This window comes from Protopterus annectens, chromosome 10.part0 (genome assembly GCF_019279795.1).
Source record: "Protopterus annectens isolate FY-2018-M chromosome 10.part0, PAN1.0, whole genome shotgun sequence".
Classification (NCBI taxonomy): domain Eukaryota; kingdom Metazoa; phylum Chordata; order Ceratodontiformes; family Protopteridae; genus Protopterus; species Protopterus annectens.
Window position 1 is genome coordinate 1,384,696,180 of NC_056744.1, and position 22,027 is coordinate 1,384,718,206.

At 42.2% G+C, this 22,027-nt stretch overlaps 1 protein-coding gene across 4 annotated transcripts in view; it reads right to left on the reverse strand.

Moving 5' to 3' along the window:
- Positions 1-603: 603 nt before the first annotated feature.
- ZNHIT6 (zinc finger HIT-type containing 6) overlaps positions 604-22,027 on the reverse strand; it is a gene marked incomplete at its 5' end in the record, with an annotated part of 1,270,195 nt that continues 1,248,771 nt past the window's right edge. For all 4 annotated transcript variants that reach the window (XM_044086022.1, XM_044086023.1, XM_044086024.1 and 1 more), the window contains 1 exon segment: positions 604-1,483. In XM_044086022.1, coding sequence (XP_043941957.1) covers positions 1,377-1,483 — 107 coding nt within the window.

A 22,027-nucleotide genomic window follows, 5' to 3' on the forward strand; every position in this document is an offset into this window, starting at 1 on the left:
GGATGTTAGGTGCAAAGATGAAATACTAGATCCTGGGAGAAAAAAATCCTTCAAACATGTGTATGCAATTTCAAGAATCCGGTTCATTATTTGAAGGTAGACTTATGTTCGAATACGAGAATGCAATAACAATAAATCCAATCATTTTTGTAAATGTGGAAGAAGATTATTTAAATGCTGCTCAAAAAAAAAATCCAATTAAGTTTCCTAAACTTAAGCAAACAGAATGAGCACTGCATTCTGGCTTCATAGTAGCGGTTGCATCTTCTCTGCTAACTAGTAATGGCTTTTGAATAGCATGAATTAATAATACAGACATACTACAAAATGCAACGACTGACAACAGAAAAAAAAAGAAAGGAGCAGGACACAATAAATAAAAGTTACTGCATCTGTGCATAATGGTGGGCAATAAAGGAAAGATAAATTTTAAAACTAAGAATATGAAACATTTTGTATTAAATGCAAAGTACTGCAGCTCAACTGAAGGATAAGCTATGGTCAAGGCCAAAGAGAGTTTAGATTTAAGTATTGATTCGGTACCGAGCAAGTTTATATCTAGATATACTCTATAATCTGTTAAACAGTATTAAATCATCCTAGTGAAACACAAACAATTTCATTTATTTGGGGCACAGAGGTCTTGTTTACAACATGAAAACAAAACAGTACTCAGTATTTCTGAGATGGCCTTAACTCTATAATATAAGCAGATAATTACTTTTGGTTCTTAGCACAGTGTAAGGAATGAATGAGGCAGTACACTTACAAATTCAGTAAGCCCATTCAAAATGTTGCTGTACTAACAGATGACAGCATTACCAGTGAAGTAACTTAATGTACTTGCCAGAAAAATAAGCAGTTACATTTTAAATAGCAGTACTACAAAAAAAAAAAAAAGTTTCTTCTGACGTGTGGAATTTTCTTTTCATTATCGGTAATGAAATGTAACACTGACGAATCATCTCTTCATATTTACTGAAATTTAGAACCTTATAACCAAAATTCAGGAAAATAATGTATTTATTAGAGCTATACAAAATTCATCTTCAGTGATTTCTGATATTTGTTTTTTTTGGGCACCTGCTTTTTTAATGCGCATGTGCACTGCCTTCTTGGAGACGGGATTGCTGCAAAAATTCAAGTTAATTTTAAATGACTGCATCAGGGATGCCAAAGACATGCCATGTATGTCTCAGAACATCAGGACAGCAACACATATTTCACATAATTAATACTTTTAAAGACTATGCCATTTAATTACGCAGGTGAAATGTTTGCACTGCAAACTACAAAGTGGCACTTCATGTGCCATATTCCACAATATCAGAAACGATTGCCCTGCAGTATGTTACAGCAGCTCCACAGTAACATATTTAGTCTGAATCATCTTTAATTTCTCCTTCTTCAGTTTCACTTCCATCTGAAAGTGGACTGCAGCCATTGGTAGACTTTAGTTTAAGCTGACCGTTTTCATTGCTCTCTGTAAGAAGAAGAAAAAAAATAGTTCACCATACCTGCATGTAAAAAAAAAAGTGATAACAGTGATAATTTAAGTGTCACTAAGGTGCTGAAGTTTAATTTAATCTGGTTTATAAGGCATCTGCCACTAAAGACATATATACACAAGTTTTTACATATAAATTCAGTTTTATTAATGTCAAGTTGCACACATTTTTCCATATGGAAAAAAACAAGAGTCATTAGCTACATAATGACGGTATGCCTACCTTCTAAAGAAACCAGACTTCTGCTTTCCAAAATGTTACTGAAGCCTCAAAAAAAAAAAAATCTGAAGAATAATATTTACATCTAGTTCTACCCGAATTCATGTTATTGTAGTTCAGCAAATTATAGTCATTAATGATACCTGAGCAATGAGTCCCATGTTAAGGCCATGAATATGCACTGCAACAGTGTTTACACTTACTGCGTCATTCGTGTTCAAAATGTGTTGAGATACAAGGTTACCTGACGTATGAAATAAGCCTGATTTGGTGAAAAAATGTATATGACATACAGAACACTCACTGATCTGCACTTGGATTCATTTGCTCATATATGCATTTTTTGGAGTGCTACATTTGCTACACAGTGGTACCTCTCGGAAAATCTGGTTATGTTAACCAATGTATCATCTAAAATCATGACAAACAGTAAGCAGTTGAGACGTTATGGCCATTTTACTGGCTTAGAATTCTCCACCAGTTACCAAAGAGAGAACCTTCATGTCTATCAGCCACACAAAACCATGACTGCTATTATGACAGATGTCTTGAGAGGCGTGCACACGGTAAGAGATTCAGCTGGGCCTACTGAATAGCCCTGTTATTGGACTTAATTTTTTATTTGTGTGTGTGTGTGTGTGTGTGTGTGTGTGTGTGTGTGTGAAAAGAGACTTCCTGGTACAGTATAAGGATAAGGATAATTTAAATGACATTTAGTGAAGTTCTGGGAAAAAAACTGCGAATGCCATCACAGCAATTGTTAACATACAATGACATAAGATGACAGTAACAGGAACATATACCACAACAAAGACAGCTTAATCAAATGCTTAAAATCATATTCACTAAACCTAGAGATGTTCAAGGAAGACTTGGGAAGCAGGCACAGTGAGCAGGATCTCCCATCTGATGTTGCCCACCGCCTAGTAAAAAAACTCATTCCAGACATCCACAAATGCTATGGCCAACACCAACATCCCTAGCACCTAAGACAACAGAAGATACCTATCCACAGTCTCTCTTAGTATATCTGTGGTCTCCTTCCTCTACTGAATCACAAGACCATTCCATAAGGTTTACAACATGTGACATTTTTTCGGCTAAATGATATGTTTTTAATTAAATAATAATGGTGCAGAGTTGCTCAAAAGGTGTCAATGGATGCATTAGTAAAGGATCTCAATGGACCTATGAGAATACATTGAGCACTCGCATAACTGTACAGTCTTACTCAGAAAAGATCTGAGCTCATCAATTCCAAGACAGCTAGCTGTGAGAATGAGCATTTTTGGCAGTTTACCTCTACATGGGTCACTGTAAAAGTGAGGCTTCCCTATCCATGTGTCACAATGACTTCATAAATAACAGTATAGAGGTTATAACTATCTGCATATTGTCACATGCAGACACCCCCCCCCCAAAAAAAAGCCATCAAATGCAGTATTGTTGACTTCGTTTTCAATAAACTGACAGCATATTCAAGTAGGTCCAGGTTAACACATTTTTTAGGTATGACCAAAAAAATGGCTATAAAAAGTTGAACCACCACCCACAAGGAGATGCTAAAGATAGTATGATGAGCAGGGCAGCCCCATGCTCTGCCCTTGGAGTGCAAATCCAAAGAGTAGTGGCTTTGGAAAAGTGTAGGTAAAACATTGGACAGCTCTTTGAAAATCTGTTAGAATGTGCATTACACGAGGGGGATGTAGTGTTTGTGACAGATCAAAAGTGTATGTGTGCTAGTTATTTTATTTTCTTATTTACTGCCTTTATTTTCTGGCATAGTCTAACTGGGCAGAAAGCTACCGTTTTCATTGGAGGGCTACAGAGAAAACCTTCAGAAAAATTGCAACAATTCATAAAGAACATAGTAAAAAGAGAGGTATACAAGTAATTAATTACACAAAATGTAAAAAGAGCATCATTAACAGCAATGTTATCTAAACAGCTATGAAACATATTTGGAAATGAACACAGCATTGGTATCAAGAGGTAAGACAGAATGTCTTAGGATAGGTAGAAGGAAGAAGAGGGATAGGTAAAGGACAAGGAGGAGAATTTGGATGAATAACAGATGATTAAGTGCTAGGAAAGAATAAGAGAAAGAGGCAGGACATTTACCATCCAGGAGTAATGCAAAAAGGTGGTGAGTGATCAAAAAAACTGGTGTGTAATGAGTGACCTGAAGCTTGGTGCATGTGCGCGTGTGTATATCTGAGTGCTTGATCAGTTGTATGAAATGCACAAGTACAAGGAGAGGTTGCAGTGTGTGTCTGGTGGTGTATACACTGCGTGTATGTGTGTGCGTACCAGTGAGACATGAATATTTGGACAAATGTGCTACAATGAATGTCAAGAGTGTCTGTAATAGGCTGTGTGAAAAGTGTTAGAGGTGTGTCTTGTACGAGACATGATTGTGTCCCAATTGCCACTTACCTCAAGATAAGTACAATCCCAAAATTTGTTGTATAAATTTAGGAGTGATGTTGAGGTGGTAAGCCATCCCACATTACAAATGTGTTTGCTGTGTTTTAAGCATGTGGATGTTGAGTGGTATGTTGTCTGAGTGTGCTTGCATATGTGTTTGAGATGTATTATGCGATCAGCCAATCAAGCTAGCTGATAAGTGTGCTTTGTGTCTGCACGCTTTTGAACGAACAGTTTGACTTACCTGCCATTCATATTATGTACAAATAATTTCATGTGCACATGTTTAAGAATACACAAGATGTACCTCCCTGGACTACATGAAAAGAGACATGGAGGAGCTTTCTGACCATGTGGCCCAGGCAAGTATGACATTAGCCCTGAGTAGCAAGTACAAAATGATTGACTTCAACAATTGGCTAAGCTTCTGATGTCATTCCAATAGGATCCATTATCTGTCTGCCTGGGACGACATGATCGGCATGCCACGATGCTTTGCCAGAGATGGCCTGAATATGTCGCCTCTGGGACTTTGGATACTGGCTAAGGCTCTTGCCACCCTTATAGTGCCTTTTTTTTAGGCAAGGCTCAAACATCAAATGCACCATCACAGTAGATACAAACAAGCAAAATTTAAAGGTAATGCTACTCAATGCTAGAAGTCTAAACCTCAAAATGCACTCACTCGAGGCACTAAGATGGAGAACATTGACATCTGTGCAGTGACAGAGACTTGGTTCAAGGCTCCAGAGAGCACCTCTGCATTACCAGGCTACAATTCTTACCACACCTTTTGGCCACATAACCTGGACCAAAACACTAAAGGAGGAGGGGTGTCCATATTCATAAAGGATATCCACACCTCCAGGCTAGTTGCTCAACATAATGCATCTGAAATTATCCAAGTACAATTAACCACTGGGCAAGACTGCAATTCAAGTTGTAGCTTGTTACAAATTCCCCCGCCATGCCCCAGGACGCCCACTCCATGTTTCTCGATATACTGGATAATATTAAGGTACAGCCCAATACCCCAATATTGGGAGCTTTCAACTACCCCACCATCAACTGGGAAAACTACTCATAAACTAACTCATTTGCCCAACGTTTTCTGGAATTCATCAATTCCAGCACCCTGGATCAGCTTGTTCATACCCCTACCAGGGCCAGCAACATCCTATACCTGGTCATTACCAATATGGGTAACAGATGTTCCACGCCAGAGGTCAACTCCTCGCTGGTCAGGTCCAACCACAAGCTAATCACCCTAGACATCCATATCCCGCCCCCATTAACGAAACCACCGTAAAAAAATTCTCCAAAGCCAACTTCATGCTTCTTAAGTCAGAAGTGGCAAACTTCACATCACCCACACAGATGGAAAAGAGAGACAAGACTGCTGAATCATATACAAAAGCACTGTATAAGCACATTCATGAGTGCATGGACCGTGCCATCCCCAATAGAACCAAGATGCTATCCTCCAAAAAAGGAAGCCAATCTGGTGGTTCCCTGCCATAAACAAACTACAACAGATGGAAGAAAATGTTGCAAAAAAGAATAAAATCCCATAATTGCAGGAACTCCCTGGTCAGCCTCAGCAAGAAGCTGAGATCCCTCATAAAATCCTCCAAAACTAGTCACAAAAATAAAACTGCCATGGATTCTAAAGACAACCACAAAGCTTTCTACAGCTATGTCAAGAATCTCAATGGCAACACTCAGATCTGCTCAGAACTACAGCACAATGGCACTACATTTACCGAACCAACTGATACTGCCAACATCCTGGCAGACAGGTTCAGTGTAAACTTTACCCCTCCTCACCCTCGAAAGGGCCCATCTCCATACTGGACAACTGCAAAGCTCCTGTAATCACAGACGCACAGGTAAAGACTGCAGTCTCCAAAGCCAAGAACACAGCATCCATGGGACCGGATAACATCCCAGGCTGCATTCTGCACAAACTACAGAACGAACAGGCACCCCACCTAAGTACCATGTTCAACCATAGCCTCACTTCGGGCTTTGCGCCTACGGAATGGCACACAGCGATGGTTATCCCATGCCAGAAAGGGGGTGCCACCACTGACCCCGGGAACTACCTCCTCACTAGCCTGATGAGCCTGGACTGCAAGGCCATGGAACGCATCATCCTTGAGCTTATAAACAAAGACATAGATAACCTCCAAACTTTGGACCCCACTCAGTTTGGGTTTGTAAAAGGTAGATCATGCCTCCTAAACCTGACAGACTTCTTCGAAGCAGTCACCAGAGCAGTAGATGAGGGTAATTTGGTGCACACAGCCAATCTTGACCTCACCAAGGCTTTCAACACCATTGCCCACGCTGGTATTACAGATAAACTTACTGGACTAGGCATAAATCCATATGTAACCATAACAGATTTGCCTAAGGATGTGGACATTCTACAAAGAGGCCTCACTGAGACTGATGTTTGGTGTCAAAGTCATGGCCTAAAGCTCAATGCCAAGAAGTGCATTGTCATCCCCTTTGGGAAAAACACCGTACTCATGAACTACCACATAGGCGGTAGCCTACTAAACACCAAAAGTGTGATAAGAGACCTTGGGACACAGGTGGACAGTGTTCTCTCCTTTGATAATCATGTCGCCATGGTAGACAGGAAATCCTTCTACGTGGCACACCTCATCACAAAGGGATTCTCCTCCAGAAAAAGAGAGGTCATCGTTACACTCTACTCATCCCTCATCAGACCCATTATACAGTACAATGCCCCACTGGGCATGTACCTTGTAAGACATCTGCAGCAACTAGAAAGGCCACAGAAATACCTTACTAGGAAGATTACAGGCATCAAACAGATGCCATACGCAGACAGTCTCAAAAAACTCCAGCTCTACTCTGTCAAATATCACCTACTCAGAGGCGACCTTTGCCTAACATATGTCTAACACAGATCTGATGGACATGCTACACTTAAAGAAATTCCAATCTCTTTGAGCCACACACTCCAGGGACGTAAACCTTGTCACCACAATAAACAGAACATGCTAGAGGGATAGATTCCTGTCCCAGAGACTTCCTATGCTCTGGAACAGGCTACCCATTCATGTCAAGCAGAGCTCCTCATTAGCCCTCTAAGAGAAATCTTGACAATTGGATGGAAAACAGGAAATTTATCCTGGGGATCACTGCTGTGGTGCTGCTCGACAGGGGCACAGGAAAATAATTTTCTTGGGTGGCGAAAGCCAGGGAACCTCGTTTGGCTAGGCTTATATAGGCCCTACGGCCAATAGCCTAGTACATACCTATGAACAATCACTCTATTTTTTGGGTGACAGAGACCCCTATGCAGAGATTCTTCTCCTTGTACCTCCACATTTATAATAACCAACACTGATATGGATACACATTAGAGAAAGTTAAATCTTCTCCGCAATAAATTTTTTTGGTAAAATAATTCTTTCTTTAGTATTACAAATGTCTTTTGATGTTGTAGACATCAGGAAAGCATACTGAGAAAAGAAATAGTGTTACAAACATAGATTCCAAAGTAGCTGTAGCACAGATAATGTTCACATACACCTTTATGGGACAACCCTAGAGGAAGCAATGAAACTCAAACGAAAAAGGCAGCCAACTATCATGGTGGTAAAAATCAATACTATCAATGAGCAATTTTAAAGGGGGCTGTTACATAGCTAAAGAGATGAAGAGTTTGTTAATTCTGCAGGGATGCTTAAAATCTCATGAGTCAGAACTCAAGTGGGAGTGATCATCAGACATGCAGCAAATGGTCATTTTTATTTGGAATATCTGGGGAAAAGACAAGGAAAACCAACACAGCGACACAGGGGAAACCTCAGATATCACATTCAGAGGAAAATAAGCACTGATTTTAAACTTTGTCTGGTTTTAATAAAAACAACAAAAAAATGTCTGTTAAAATCTAAAATTACGAGTTTACTGTTACATCAGTGGTGGCTAATAAAAAGAGGACTTTCATCACTTGATGCATTTATTTAGTTATGCATGCATGCATACATTTGTTGATCAGGTAAAGTATGGATACAAGTAGACCATTTGGGTTTATAACTGACTTAAACAACAAAAAAGGGATACAAATTAATATATGAAGTTGGGTACACAGCAATTTACATAAAAACAGTACACAAACAACTGGAAGATTAATCAATGCAAGGTTGGCAACAGGTTGTTAGACTTCTTACAATAGGAGTATATAAACTAGAAAAGGCATTTATACTGCATAATGAATATTGTTCCACATTATGAACTCCGGTAAAGGAATACTATTTTTGTACTACATGCTTACCGAAGAGGTGTGGTCATAAGGTGGAAATGAAAGTATAAAAGTGACACTCTTCCACCTGTTAAAATTTTGATCAAGGAAGGGATTAGATTTACTGTGCTCTTGATGGAGAACCTCTCTCATAGATGGTTTAGTTAACTTGTGCTGCGCCAAAGGTCTAACTTCTATAAAGGCATAAAAGGCTCAAGAGTGCAGCTAACTTAGATTTTAAAACTTTTAAAGAAGTTAAATGAAAAGTCCTGAAATGAGATAAACAATAGAAACACACCTTACTCTTTAGTCCACAAAGAATACTTCTATTTAGCATTTTAAGTTATGCGAACATAATGCCTTCCAGCCTCTGTTAACATTGTGACAATCTCCCACTAAACATATGTTATAGTATGAACTATGTATGTTACAGTTTTGTACCACTTACTCAAGCGTTGCTACCATCTTAGGCCAGTACATTATACTGTCAGTTCTTTCCTTGCATTTGTGACATGTGTATTGTCTCAACCAACTGTTTTCTCAACAAATCATAGGAAATGCAAACCAACTGAGTCACAAGACAACTTACACCCGGCCATTACCCAATGTCATGCTGCAACCCTGTCTCAAGAGACACAGCAAGTCAGCCTCAGAGTCAATTACAATGAAATTTAACAGTTGTACTATTTTTTTGTTTTATTTTATACAGATGTTAGCCTGGTAAGTCCCATGGACACAAGTGACCCTTTTCAGGGAAGATTTTCAAGCAACACATGGTTAAGTAAGTTGCTCAGAGTCACACAGCAACAAATGGAAGTGGAAGGAATCATACTCTGTACTGTGAGCTAACAGTTTAACAGCTCAGAGCCTTAATCCTCTCGCTATAATTTTGGCCAGGAAGGTACTACAGTCTTATTAGATTTGAACAATAAATTCTGGGCTCTAAACATTGTAACTCTGGACACAACCATCGTCCTCAAAGAATGAAAAGTAGGAGTGGATTTCTTTTTACTTACTTTCTGAACAATAATTTTTGCTCTAGCCAACCTCTTACTGTGACTTCGTTAGTAACTAAGTCAGTGTCATTACATCTCCGAAAATCTTATACTCTTCTGTCACTGACAATTGTGGTGTCATCAAAAGACACTGTAGTAACTCTTCAATCGATCCTGGTAAATATGATTTAATCGGCATATCTGTAAAGTGTACCGCCTTGCCTGCTCTGTACTGCAGCTCCAGGTCAGACTTAAGTAAATTAAGTGCCCTCCACTGCAATCTTGGATGTGCCTTGTGTAGACACTAACCAACTATATATGTAAAATAAAAACTGAATGCAATCAACACTGGTTCAAACTTAGAATTTAATGCAGTGAAATAAAACAATTATGTAGGGCGGCGCAGTGGTGCAGCAGTTAATGTTGTCGCTTCACAGCAAAAGGTTCTCTGGTTTGATTCTCAGCTGGGGTGCCTTCTGTGCGGAGTCTACATGTCCTCCCTGCATTCCTGTAGGTGTCCTCTGGGTACTTCGGTTTCCTCCCACAATCCAAAGACATGCGTCTGGAGCATTTCTCCCTGGGTCTCAGTTGAAAAAAAGGCTCTGTCCTAGTCAGACTTTCCCGGTCAACAAATGTTAAATAAAATAATAAATAAATGATGGTGTAAGAAGTGACAGGTGCAGCTTAAACTTCTGAGGGTCACCACTTTGTGACCAACTAAACTACAAAACAGATTCTTCCCAGTACAAAACTGAAAAATACACACACATATATATATATATATATATATATATATATATATATATATATATATATATTTTATTCTTTCTTTCCTGTCCAACTTTAGAAAAACAAAGATGTCAACAGTCACTTTAGTTACTTTTGCCCTCCTTAGGTAATAAAACTCAAAATAAGAACACAAATAAGTAGGAGTTTCTTTCATAAAATTGTCCTGATGATGAATAAAATAAAATCTACCAAAGCCAAGTTTGAGGATAAAACAGCTACCCAAGGCAAAGACAATCACAAGGCATTTATTAGTTATGTTCATAATCTCAAAAGCACAACACAGCAATGTGCTGAGTGGACTGTGAACAATGTTACCTACACTGAGGCTGAAGATATACAGAATTAATCACATACAGAACCTCCAAACCCTGGATCTGTCTCGGTTTAGATTCACTATGGGCAGGTCACGCTTAGTCATCCTGGTGGATTTTTTTGAAAAGTCACCAAAACAATGGATGAAGGCAAAACGGTAGACAGGTCATACTCGGCCAGATTTTAACACAAACCCCACTCAGGCATAGTAAAAAAGCTAAATATGCAGGAAATAAAACCCTATGTCACAGATAGGATGCAAATAATCAAAACAGGGGAGGTTACCTCTGCAAACAGACCAGTCACCAGTGGAGTCCCCCAAGGTTATGTGCTGGGACCTCTCCTATTAAGTATCTACTTTTCTGAAGTAAAAGCCAATACCAAAAGGCTCTGGCTGACTAAGTTTGCAGATGACTGCAAGCTAGGAGCAGTTACTGAATCCCCAAATGACTTAGCCATCCTGCAAGAAGGTTTGCCTCAAATAACTAACTGGTGTCACAATCATGGACTGGAACGAAATGCCAAAAATGCATTATTGTTTCCTCTGGGAAGTAATTTACCCCAAATAGCTACTACATTAACAATATGCCTCTATGAGTTGCCCCAGTTGTTCTGGATTTTGGAACTTTATGTGGACAGTGACCTAACTTTTGACCAACATGCATCTATTGTTGTAATACAGTGCCTTCAATATTGCACAGCTTATAAACAAAGGGATTTTGTCTAGATCTAGGGATGTCACTGTCCCTCTTTAGTCAGCCCTCATCAGGCCAGTCATTGAATATATTGAGCCCTTTGGCATGTATCTGTTTAGACACATGCAACAACTGGAATGCCCACAGAAATACCTTACTAAAAGGATAGGAGGACTACACATGTTCTACATGGACCGATTCAAAGCCCTGTTACTATACTTGATATCCTACAGACTGTGAAGACGTGACCCTGTGTCTGGCATGCAAGGCATCCTCTGAACCATTACTGATGGATTTACTTCACATCAGCAAGTCAAATCACATCAGAAATACTTGGTCTAGGGATCTAAACCTCTTCTGCAACATCAAAACAATAGTTTGGAGTGACAGGTATACTTAGGTTCATAGGCAGGTACTAGGCTATCTGCCCGAAGGCATTTATAAGCCTAGCCAGAATGTATTGGCTTTCGCCGCCCCCTTAAATTACTTCCCTGTGCATCTGTCCAGCAGAGCCACTGAAGTGATCCCCGGGGTAAACTTTCTGTTTCCCATCCACTCGTCAAGGTTTCTCTTGAAGAGTTTTAGTGAGGAGCTCTGCCTAATGTAGATTGGAATCTTGTTCCAAAGCATGGGAAGTCTCTGGGACAGGAATCTATCCCTCCAGCACGTCCTATTTATTGTTGTGGTGAGGTTTACATCTGTAGAGCGTGTGGCTCGAGGGGATATGGTTTTCTTTAGGTGGAGCATGTCCATCAATTCTGGGTTGGACGTGGCCTTATATGTCAGGCAGAGATCACCTCTGAGTAGGCAGTATGCAACCAAGTACAACTGGAGTTTCTTCAGTCGAGTTGCATAGGGCATCTGTTTGAGTCCAGTGATCCTCTTGGGTGAGGTACTTCTGTGGTCTTTCCAGCTATTGCAGTTGTCTTGTAAGGTACATCCTAAATGGGCCGTTGTACTCTATGATGGGTCTGATGAGTAGAGGGGCACAATGACCTCTTTTGATCTGGATGCAAACCCTTTTGTGATTAGGTGGGCCACATAGAAGAATTTTCTAACCACTTTGGCAATGTGATTATCAAAGGAGAGATTACTATCTACTTGGGTCCCCAGATCCCTTATAACGTCTTCCGTATTTAGGGGACTACCACCTATGTGGTAGTTTGTGGGTACTTTGTTTTTTCCAAAGGGGATAACTATGCACTTTTTGGCATTTAGCTTGAGGCCATGATTTTGACACCAGGTATCCGTTTCAGTGAGACCCCTTTGGAGGATGTCTGTGTCAGCTGGAGAGTCAATTATAGCCCCTAGTTTGCAGTCGTCTGCAAACTTGGTCAGCCATAGTCCTGTGCTTGCCTGCACCTCTGAGAAGTATATGCCGAACAGGAGGGGTCATAGGACTGAGCCCTGTGGAATGCCACTTGTAACCAGTTTAGAGTCGGACCTAGCTCCTGCAACTCTCACCATGTGGGTTCTGTCTGTGAGCCAGTTGGCAACCCATCTTGTGACAGGGGTTTATGTTCAGGCTGGTGAGCTCGTCTATAATACCAGAATGGGGAATGGTGTCAAAGGCCTTTGCGAGGTCTAGGTACGCTGTGTGTACCACCCTTCCCTCGTCTATAGCCTTGGTAACCATCTCAAAGTCGTCCACCAGGTTTAGGAGGCATGATCTGCCCTTAAAGCCGAATTGGGTAGGGTCCAGTGTTTGAAGATTTCCAATGTCTCTGTTAATGAGTTCCATGATGATGTGCTCCATAGCCTTGCAGACCAAGCTAGTCAGACTTAAAGGGCGATAGTTCCCTGGGTCTGTTGTAGCTCCACCTTTGTGAAGCAGAATAACCATTGCTGTGCGCCACTCTACGGGTGTGTAGCCTGTGGAGAGGCCGAGTTTGAACAGTGTGTTTAGGTGAGGGGTTAGTTAGTCTTTGAGCTCATGTAGGACGCAGCCTGGGACACCGTCCGGTCCCATTGATGCTGTGTTTTTGGCTTTGGATAGGGCTGTTTTAACCTGAGTTTCTGTGATTTCAGGGGCTCTACATTCTTCTGGTATGGTTATGGGCCCTTTTGGGGAGGGGGGGGTGAAGTTTGCACTGAATCTGTCTGCCAGGATGTTGGCGATATCAGTTGGTTCAGTGTATTTTGAGCCATTCTGCACTAACTCTGAGCAGATCTGAGCATTGCCACTTAGATTCTTGACATAGCTAAAGAATGCCTTGTAGTTATCTTTGGAGTCCTTGGCAACTTTTCTTTCGACGCTAGCCTTGGATGATTTTATGAGGGATCGTAGTTTTGTGCTGATATTGATCAGGGATATCTTCCCTTCTTGCGATTTTGGTCTTTTCTGTACTAGTTTTCTCCTTATGTTGTATAGCTTGTTTATGGCAGGGGTCCACCAGACTGGTTTCCTTTTCTTGGAGGAGTTGAGTCTTGGTTTTGCTTGGGATAGCACGATCCATGCATTCTTGTAGGTACCCGTAGAATGCATTAGTAAAGGATTTTGCAGCTTGGACAGCGTTATCCTTTAGCATGGGGGCTTTGAAACTTTCCACCTCAGTCTTAAGTAACGTGAAGTTTGCTTTTGAAAAGTTTTTCACGGTGGTTTCCTTGACCGGGGATGGGGGCGGAATGTGGATATCTAGAGTGATTTGTTTATGGTCAGATCTTACCAGTGAGGGGCTGACCTTCGGTGTGGAACACCAGTCGCCCATGTTAGTGATGACCAGGTCCAATATGTTGTCACCTCTGGTGGGAGTGTTGACCAGTTGATCCAGGGCGTTTGAGTTTATAAATTCTAGGAAATGTTGGGCAAGGGAGTTAGTACTTGAGTAGTTCTCCCAGTTAATGTTTGGGTAATTGAAATCACCCAATATTAGGGTGTTTGGTAGGACCTTTATGTTTCCCAATGTTTCCAGAAATGGGGAATGGGGGTCCTGGGACATGGTGGGTGATTTGTAGCAAGCTACAATTTGAATTGCAGTTTTGCCCATTGTTAGTTGCACGTGGATGATCTCTGAAGCATCGTGCTGTGCCACTAACCTGAAGGTGTGGGTATCCTTGATGAATATGGATGCGCCCCCCGCCTTTTGTATTTTGGTCCGGGTTCTGTGGCCGAAATGTGGTATGAGTTGTAGCCTGTTAGTGCTGAGGTGCTCTCTGGAGCCTTAAACCAGGTTTCTGTTACTGCACATATATAGATTTTCTCCATACCGAGGAGTGCCTCGAGTGCGTGCATTTTGAGGTTTAGACTTCTGGCATTGAGTAGCATTACCCTCAGTTTTTTGCTACTTGTGCTATTTAAGGTGTTGGGTTTGTCTTTTGAGCCTTGCCTAAAAAAGGCACTATATGGGGGTGGCAAGAGCCTTGACCAGTATTCGAAAGCCTAAGGGTGACAGGTGTAAGCCGTCTCTAGCGAAGCAGCGTGGCTTGTTGAGCATGTCATCCCAGGTGGACAGACACTGGATCCCCTTTGAATGACACCAGAAACTTAGCCAATTGTTGAAATTGATAATTTTTTTCTTTATACCGTGGCATCATTCTTGGTGAGGGCAAGATGCTACTCAGGGTCAGGGTCATACCGACCTGGGCTACGTAATCAGAGAGCTCTTCCATGTCTCTTTTCATGTAGTCCAGGGAGGTACGGCTCAGGTCATTCACACCACCATGGACAATGACAGTCATATTTGTACTTGTTCTGGAGTGACCTGAGTGCTTGTGTTATGTGGCGGATCCTGGCACCCGACAGGCAGCTAACAGTAACCTTCTCCTTGTTCAGCCTAGTGCGTGGGACGTCAGTGTGCCTGACTATAGAGTCACCTATTACTAGTGTGTTGGATATGTTATTTTGCCTTAAAGGCTGTGATTGCGTGGCACACTGGTTTTGTGAGGTATGTGTTTCATGGTTTGTGTTGGGGGGGTGGAGGCTGCTTGGATGTCTGCTTTGGAGGTCTCTTGCTTTTGCAGAATTTTATTTAGAGCCTCCGAGTATGTTTTCATGTATTTATGTTTTTTTTTTTGTCGGTGCTGGTTTAATGGGTCTATGTGAGACTGGTGCTGTGACGCAAGTACTTCCCTTCTCCTCTTAACTGTCTGATCCAGTCCTGAGTTGAGACAGCTTACAATTGCATCTCTTGCATGTATTAGTGTTTGGTGGTAGGAGGAGAGGGTTTGTCTGTGTACATGAGGCAGTTGTAACATTGTCTCAAAATGCCCAGATTCGCCAGTTGGACTGGAGAGTACACCTGAAACTGCCCTTTGGACATGCCTGGAGGATACCTCTGCAGTGGAACACACTCACCAGCCACATAAAACAAAGTTCATCCTTGTCCATATTCAACTGCAACTTAGCTCTATGGATAGGAAACAGAAAAGTTACCCCAGGACTGCTCCCTGTACTACTAATGGACAGAGACAGCTTCTAAATGCTTTATCCCATTCATATGTCCCCTCAAATTATCAATGGTATGATCCTAGCTATTCTCATTGGGGGTAATATATAATTATTAACCATGGGATGGGGTAAGGACAATCTATAATCAAATGGGATAGGTTACTCTGAGCACAAAAAAGGGAAACTAGCTAGGCTTAAAATGGCTCACAAGAGCAGCTAGGCTAGTACTTACCTATGAAACTGTGGGCAAAATAAATGTTTTCCATGCATAATATAGTCTCTGTTTGAAATTCAATGCTCTGTAAGTGTACCAAACAATGAACAGTCTTATGCACAAAATGTAACATATTAAAACAAACTCATCACTGGATCAGGAAGGCGACACCAGAAAACAAAACAAATGAAGAAAAAATCTTTTGCCACTGCAGGGAGACGTGGGATCCCAGGGGTGCATTTTCCGTTTCCCATCCAGTTGTCCAGGTTCCTCTTAAAGAGGGCTAGAGAAATACTCTGCTTGACATGGAAAGGGACTGTTCCACAGATGGAGGAGTCTTTGGGACACAAACCAATCCCGCAAACAAGTTCTATTAATGTCACAGGCTAGGTTAAGGCCTTGTGCATGGGTTGCGCAAGTGGAGTTTGTCTTACTGATATGCAGCAACTCCATCAAGGCTGGATCTGAAATGGCCTTGTATGCCAGACACGGATCACCTCTGAGCAGTCTGTATGAGAATGAGTAGAGGGATAGGGCTTTTAGCCTATCTGTATAGGATAGGTGTTTGAGACCCTGGATTTTTCTGGTCAGGAACATCTGTGATCTCTCCAACTGCTGCATGTGCTTAGCAAGGTACATGCCGAAGGGGGCACTGTACTCGATAATGGGTCAGATAGGGGAGGAGTACAGGGATGTTATGACCTGCCTGTTCCTGGATGAAATACCCTTGTCAATGGCCTCTGCCTATCTAAATTTGCAAATGATTGCAAATTAGGAGCTGTCACTGAATCTCCCACTAACATAAATGATCTCTAGGAAGGGCTGATACAGAAATAAAAACCGGTGTTAGAACCTTGGACTAAAACTAAATGCCAAGAAATGCATAATAGTATCCATCAGGAAGTCATCCACCTATCATATTGACAGCACACTCCTAAGAACTGACCCAGTAGTCAGGGACTTGGGGGCACACATAGACAGTAATCTAGCATTTGACCATAATGTTTCTACAGAAGTGAGGAAATGATTCTATGCTGTGCAACTTATAAACAAAGGTATAGCATCTAAGTTCAATGAAGTTATAGTTCCACTGTACTCTGCATTCATCAGAGTTATCATTGAGTACAATGCCCCCTTTAGTATGTACCTAACCAGGCATATCCAATAACTGGAACATCCACACAGGTTCCTCACTAAAGGAATACAGGGTGTAACGAACATGTCCTATGCAGACCGCCTCAAGGCCCTATCCCTGTATTCTGTCAACTACATGCTGTTGAGGGAAGATCTATGCCTGGCATACAAGGCATTGTCAGATCCCACTTTGATGGACTTCCTGAATATCCGCAAAAAACAGCACAGGAATTACCCCATACCCAAGACTTAAACCTTACCTGTGATATAAATAAGACCTGCCTGAGAGACAGATATGTATCCCAGAGGCAACCCCTTCTCTGGAACAGGCTCCACATCCATGTGAAGCAGAGTTCCTCCGTAACCCAATTCAAGTGCAAGTTGGACAACTGGATGGGGAACTGGAAATTCTCTAATGGACATAGGTAGCCTGTACATGGTTCAGCTCACAAGCCCCTGCTTACACTTATCAAGGGTATGAGAACTTGTCAGAGATTTGGGTTGCATGGCTAGGCTTAAAAAGGTCTTTGTGGTCATTAGTCAAGTGGACACCTATGAACCTATACACAGAATAGTTGTATAAGAACTTGCCATAACCTTAGATGTCTTTCTCTTCCATGCTGCAGTATTCATAACAGTAGGGAGTTACTGCCAGTCTACTTCAGGAGGGTGTGTGTGACGTCCCTTGTCAGGGCCATAAACCAACGTAGGATATAAAGGTGACATCTGCACGCACCCTCCTCAGAATGAACTGCTGCATACAGTAGTACATCTGTGGGTAGAAGGGTCCCAAGGGAGCCCTTAGAATTACATGTAGGCTAGAGTCAGGGTAGCAGGAAGTTTGTGTTTAGTGGAGAAACTGGGGGATAGAAGGGTTATGTCCCTACAAGTTACATTGGTATGTAAGCTGGTAAAGGTAGAGGGGTAGGTGGGGGGGGGGGGACTGAATCCTGCAACATGGAAGAGAAGGACATTTAAGGTTATGGTAAATTCTTACACAACTATTCCATGTCCTTCTATTCACATGTTGCAGTATTCATAACAGTAGGGAGAGAATCAGAGCTTTTAGGTATGGTTCTGGGTGGAGGATTGGGTCCCCTCATCAATGAGTCCTTGGAGAATAGACCTGGCAAACCCTGCCCTAGCTCTAGAGACTAGGTCCAGTTTGCAATGTTTGGTAAAGGTGTGAACAGACGTCCAAGTGGCAGCTTACAGGATGGAAGTGTAGTCAATTCCTTTGAGGAAGCAGCTGCGCTGGTGGAGTGAGGTTTGATTTGACCATGCACGGATTTCCCATGGTAAGAGTAGCATGGCTTTAGAAATCCATGAAGAGATGGTTTGCTTTGCGACTGCCTTCCCTAGAGCTCTTGGATGGAAGGAGATGAAAAGTTGATCTGACTTTCTGATAGGTTTGGTTTTGGCTAGGCAATACCTCAGTTGTCTGTGGACATCCAAGGAATGGAGAGCCCTTTCTAAGGAATTTTGTGGTTGAGGGTAGAAAACCAGTAGGTTAATGGTCTGATTTAGTGAAAGTTCATTAACCACCTTCGGCATGAAGGAAGGGTTGGTCCTGACAGCAATTCTGTCCTTGTGGAAAATAAGGTAGGGTGAGGTAACCATGAGAGCTTGCATCACCAATACCCTCCTGGCGGATGTAAGGGTCACTAGTAGAACTGTTTTCAGTATGCATAGCTTCAGGGATACTGAATGAGCTGGTTCAAAGGGTGGCAATGTAAGTTTTTCTAGTACAAAGTTCAGGTCCCAAGGGGGAGGAATAGGTTTCATGGGAGGCCTGATGTGAAGAACTCCTTTGAGGAAAATTTTGACCTCCAGTGTGGAAGCCAGATGAGGGGAGATAGGCAGACAGGCAGAGATGGCAGATAAATGCACTTTGACTGATGAGTCTATTGGCCCTGAGTGAAGTAGGTCATACAAATAGGAAAGGACCATAAGTATATACAGGTAGTCAGAGGGTCCTGTTTTTTTCGTTGACACCAGTAAGGGAATATATTCCAAATGGATACATAGTTTCTCCTGGTACTAGGTTTTCTGGCCTCCTGCAGAACATGGAGTACGTCCTCTGAATATTAGGTGTCTGTAGGGGATCAAAACCCTACCACCCATAAGGTTAATTTTAGATTGTTCACCTGAGGGTGTAGTAGGGATCCCCTGTCCTGTGTGAGCAGGTCTATTCGGTGGGGTAACCTGTGGTGATTGCCCTTGACTAGTAGGTGTAGGAGGGGAAACCAATGCTGTCTTGGCCAAAAGGGGGTCACAGTAGGATTTTTGGGTTGTCCCTCTGTATCTTCAGAAGGAATTTCTGAATTAAGGTGAAAGGGGGAAAGCATAGAGGTACATTCCCTCCCAAGAGAAGAAGGCATCCATTTTCCACGCTTGTGGATGCAGATTCCTTGTGCAGAATTTGGGCATCTGTCTGTTCTGGGCAGTGGCAAAAATATCTGCTTGTGGAATACTCCACCTGTGAATTATGTCCAGAAATACTTCCCTGTGAAGCATCCATTCGTGACTTGGAGCTGAAGTTCTGCTCAGGAAGTCTGCCCTGACATTCTCTGTTGAAGGGATATAAACAGCTACCAGATGAATGTGGAGAGATACTGCTAGGTTCCAGATCTGGATTGCTAGGCTGCACAGAGGGTAGGACTTTGTTCCCCCTGCTTGTTTATGTACCACAGGACTGTCATATTGTCTGTGATTACTTTCAGGGTTCCTGCTGAAGGGCTGATTTGAAGGTTAGTAGGGCCAAGTGTATGCCCTCATTTCTTTGATGTTGATATGGTCCTTTTGTCTTGGGTTGGGCCAAGTGCCTTGCAGCAAGAGTTATTTTTGGTTTGTAAGGAGCACTGCCCCCCACCCCAAGTCGAAAGCATCTGTGGAGACCTGTTGGAGGGGTGCAGGGACCTGAAGGTGGGTCTCTTGGTTGAGGCGGAGAGCTGATATCCACCACTGGAGTTCCTTCTTCAAACACTGAAGTAAGGGAAGGGGGTGTCCAGGGTCTGTAAGTGTTGGCTCCATAAGTTTTTCAGGACCCACTGGATTTTTCGCATGTGGAGTTTTGCCAGAGGCAACATGGGTATGAGTGATGCCATGTGGCCTAGAATTCTTAAAATTTCTCGAGCTGGCAAGGAAGTGTGGGAGAGAAGTTTTTGGAAGTATAGACGAAGTTGTAGGATTCTTTGATCTGGAATGAAGGCTTTCATTTTGTCTGTTCTGATCCTGCACCCCAGGAAAGCCAGGTCTTGAGAGGGGATCAGGTGAGACTTTTCGTAGTTTATGGTGAACCCTAACTGAGATAAGGTGGAGATTACCAGCTGTAGATGAACTACGAGGACTGGGCGGTCTTGAAGAATGAGCAGGTCATCCAGGTATGGGTATATCTGAATACCCTGAGTCCTGCAGTGAGTGATGATGGGGCGAGGCACTTTGTGAAGACTTTGGGAGCAGTAGAGAGTCCAAAGGACAAGGCAGAGAATTGCAAATGGCAAGAGCCTCTTGCAAATCTGAGGCATTTCCTGTAATCTGGGTGAATAGAGATGTGTAGTTACACATCTTTCAAATCCAGGGCTACCATGACAATCTGAGTTGGAATGAGTGATAAGAGCAGGGGTAAGGTAATCATTTTGAAACTGGGAACTTTAAGAATGAGGTTTAGAAAGGATAAATCTAGGATTGGCCTTCATGGGGCAATCTTCCTAAGTACCAGAAACATTCTGGAGTAAAAGCCTATGTTTCTTTAATGGTATGGTACCTGTTCTATGGTACCTTGGTCTAGAAGTTGTTGAATGGTAGGGGAAAAATGTGGGTTTGGCTTGCAGGTCATTAAGGGATACCATGAAAGGGTGGTAGCTTCCACCAAGTCATGAAATAGCGTCCTTTAGATTGTGGAGCAGAGTGAGAGGACTGCCTTCTGACAAAGGAAGGTTTTTGTGGATAATTCCTGTGGTATCTTGGTATAAGCGACACCACTAGGTGTTTAAGATTTTGCAGTTCCTTACCCTTTTCTTGAAGGGATTTGAGGAGTTCTGCTGAGGCTTGTCCGAACAGAGGTTTATTATACAAGGGTGCATCCAACAATTTTGTTTGCACATCCATGGGTAGGGGTTGTAGTCTCACAAAAGAATATCGCCTCAAGACTGACCCAGATATAGCAGAATTAGATGAGGCTTCCACAGCATCATAACTGCACTTTGAGTGCCTAGTTACTTGGGATGCAGTGGAGAGGAGGGTATTAATTTGTGCTTTTATGGGAGAATCTGGTGCCTCAGATAATAATGTGGAGGCCTTGGTAATGGTATTCAGGACATATCTAGCCATATGTGCTTGCTAGTTGAAAGCTCTGATAGCCAGAGTTGAGGAGGTATAAACTTTCTTCCCTAGTCTGTCCATCAATTTACTGTCTTTGTCTGTGGGATAAAGAGCAGTCTAGGGTAGTTGTCTAGATGATTTTTCAGCAGAGACAGCAATAACTGCTAGGTCAGCTGGTGGGTTTCTAAAGAGGTATTGGCTATCCTGAGGGACCTTGTAGAATCGGTCCGGTCATTTAGAAGCTGGTGGTTGAGAGTCAGTGGATTGAGAAGCAACCAAGAAAGCATCCTGGAAGGCAGGTAGCAAGGGGGCCACTATTGAAGGAGAAGGTTACTCCATTTATAAAAGGTCAAATTATCTTTTCTTGGTGTCAAATACTTCAGATGCCTGCCATTTAAAATGCTCCCTCATGAGGGAGATTGCGTCTCCAAAGGTGATTTCTTCCCCTAGCGACTCAGGAGTAATGGAGTTTCCCTCCTCTGGAGTGAAGAAATCTTCTGGGGATTCATATGAAACAGATTCATCTGAAGAGGAGTACTCTTCCTCTGATACCTTTAAAGTAGGTTGAGGTGAGGGGGCTGGTGGGGCCTGTTGTGTCTGTAAGGCCTGAAAAGCCTTAAACAGACTTTGAGAAAAAACTTCCCATCCAGGAACTGGTTGGGTTTCAGGGTGTTTAACTTTTTGCCTTTTCTTTCAGGGACTAAGTGGTTGGGAGAGAATTGGAGCAGACGTCTGCCTG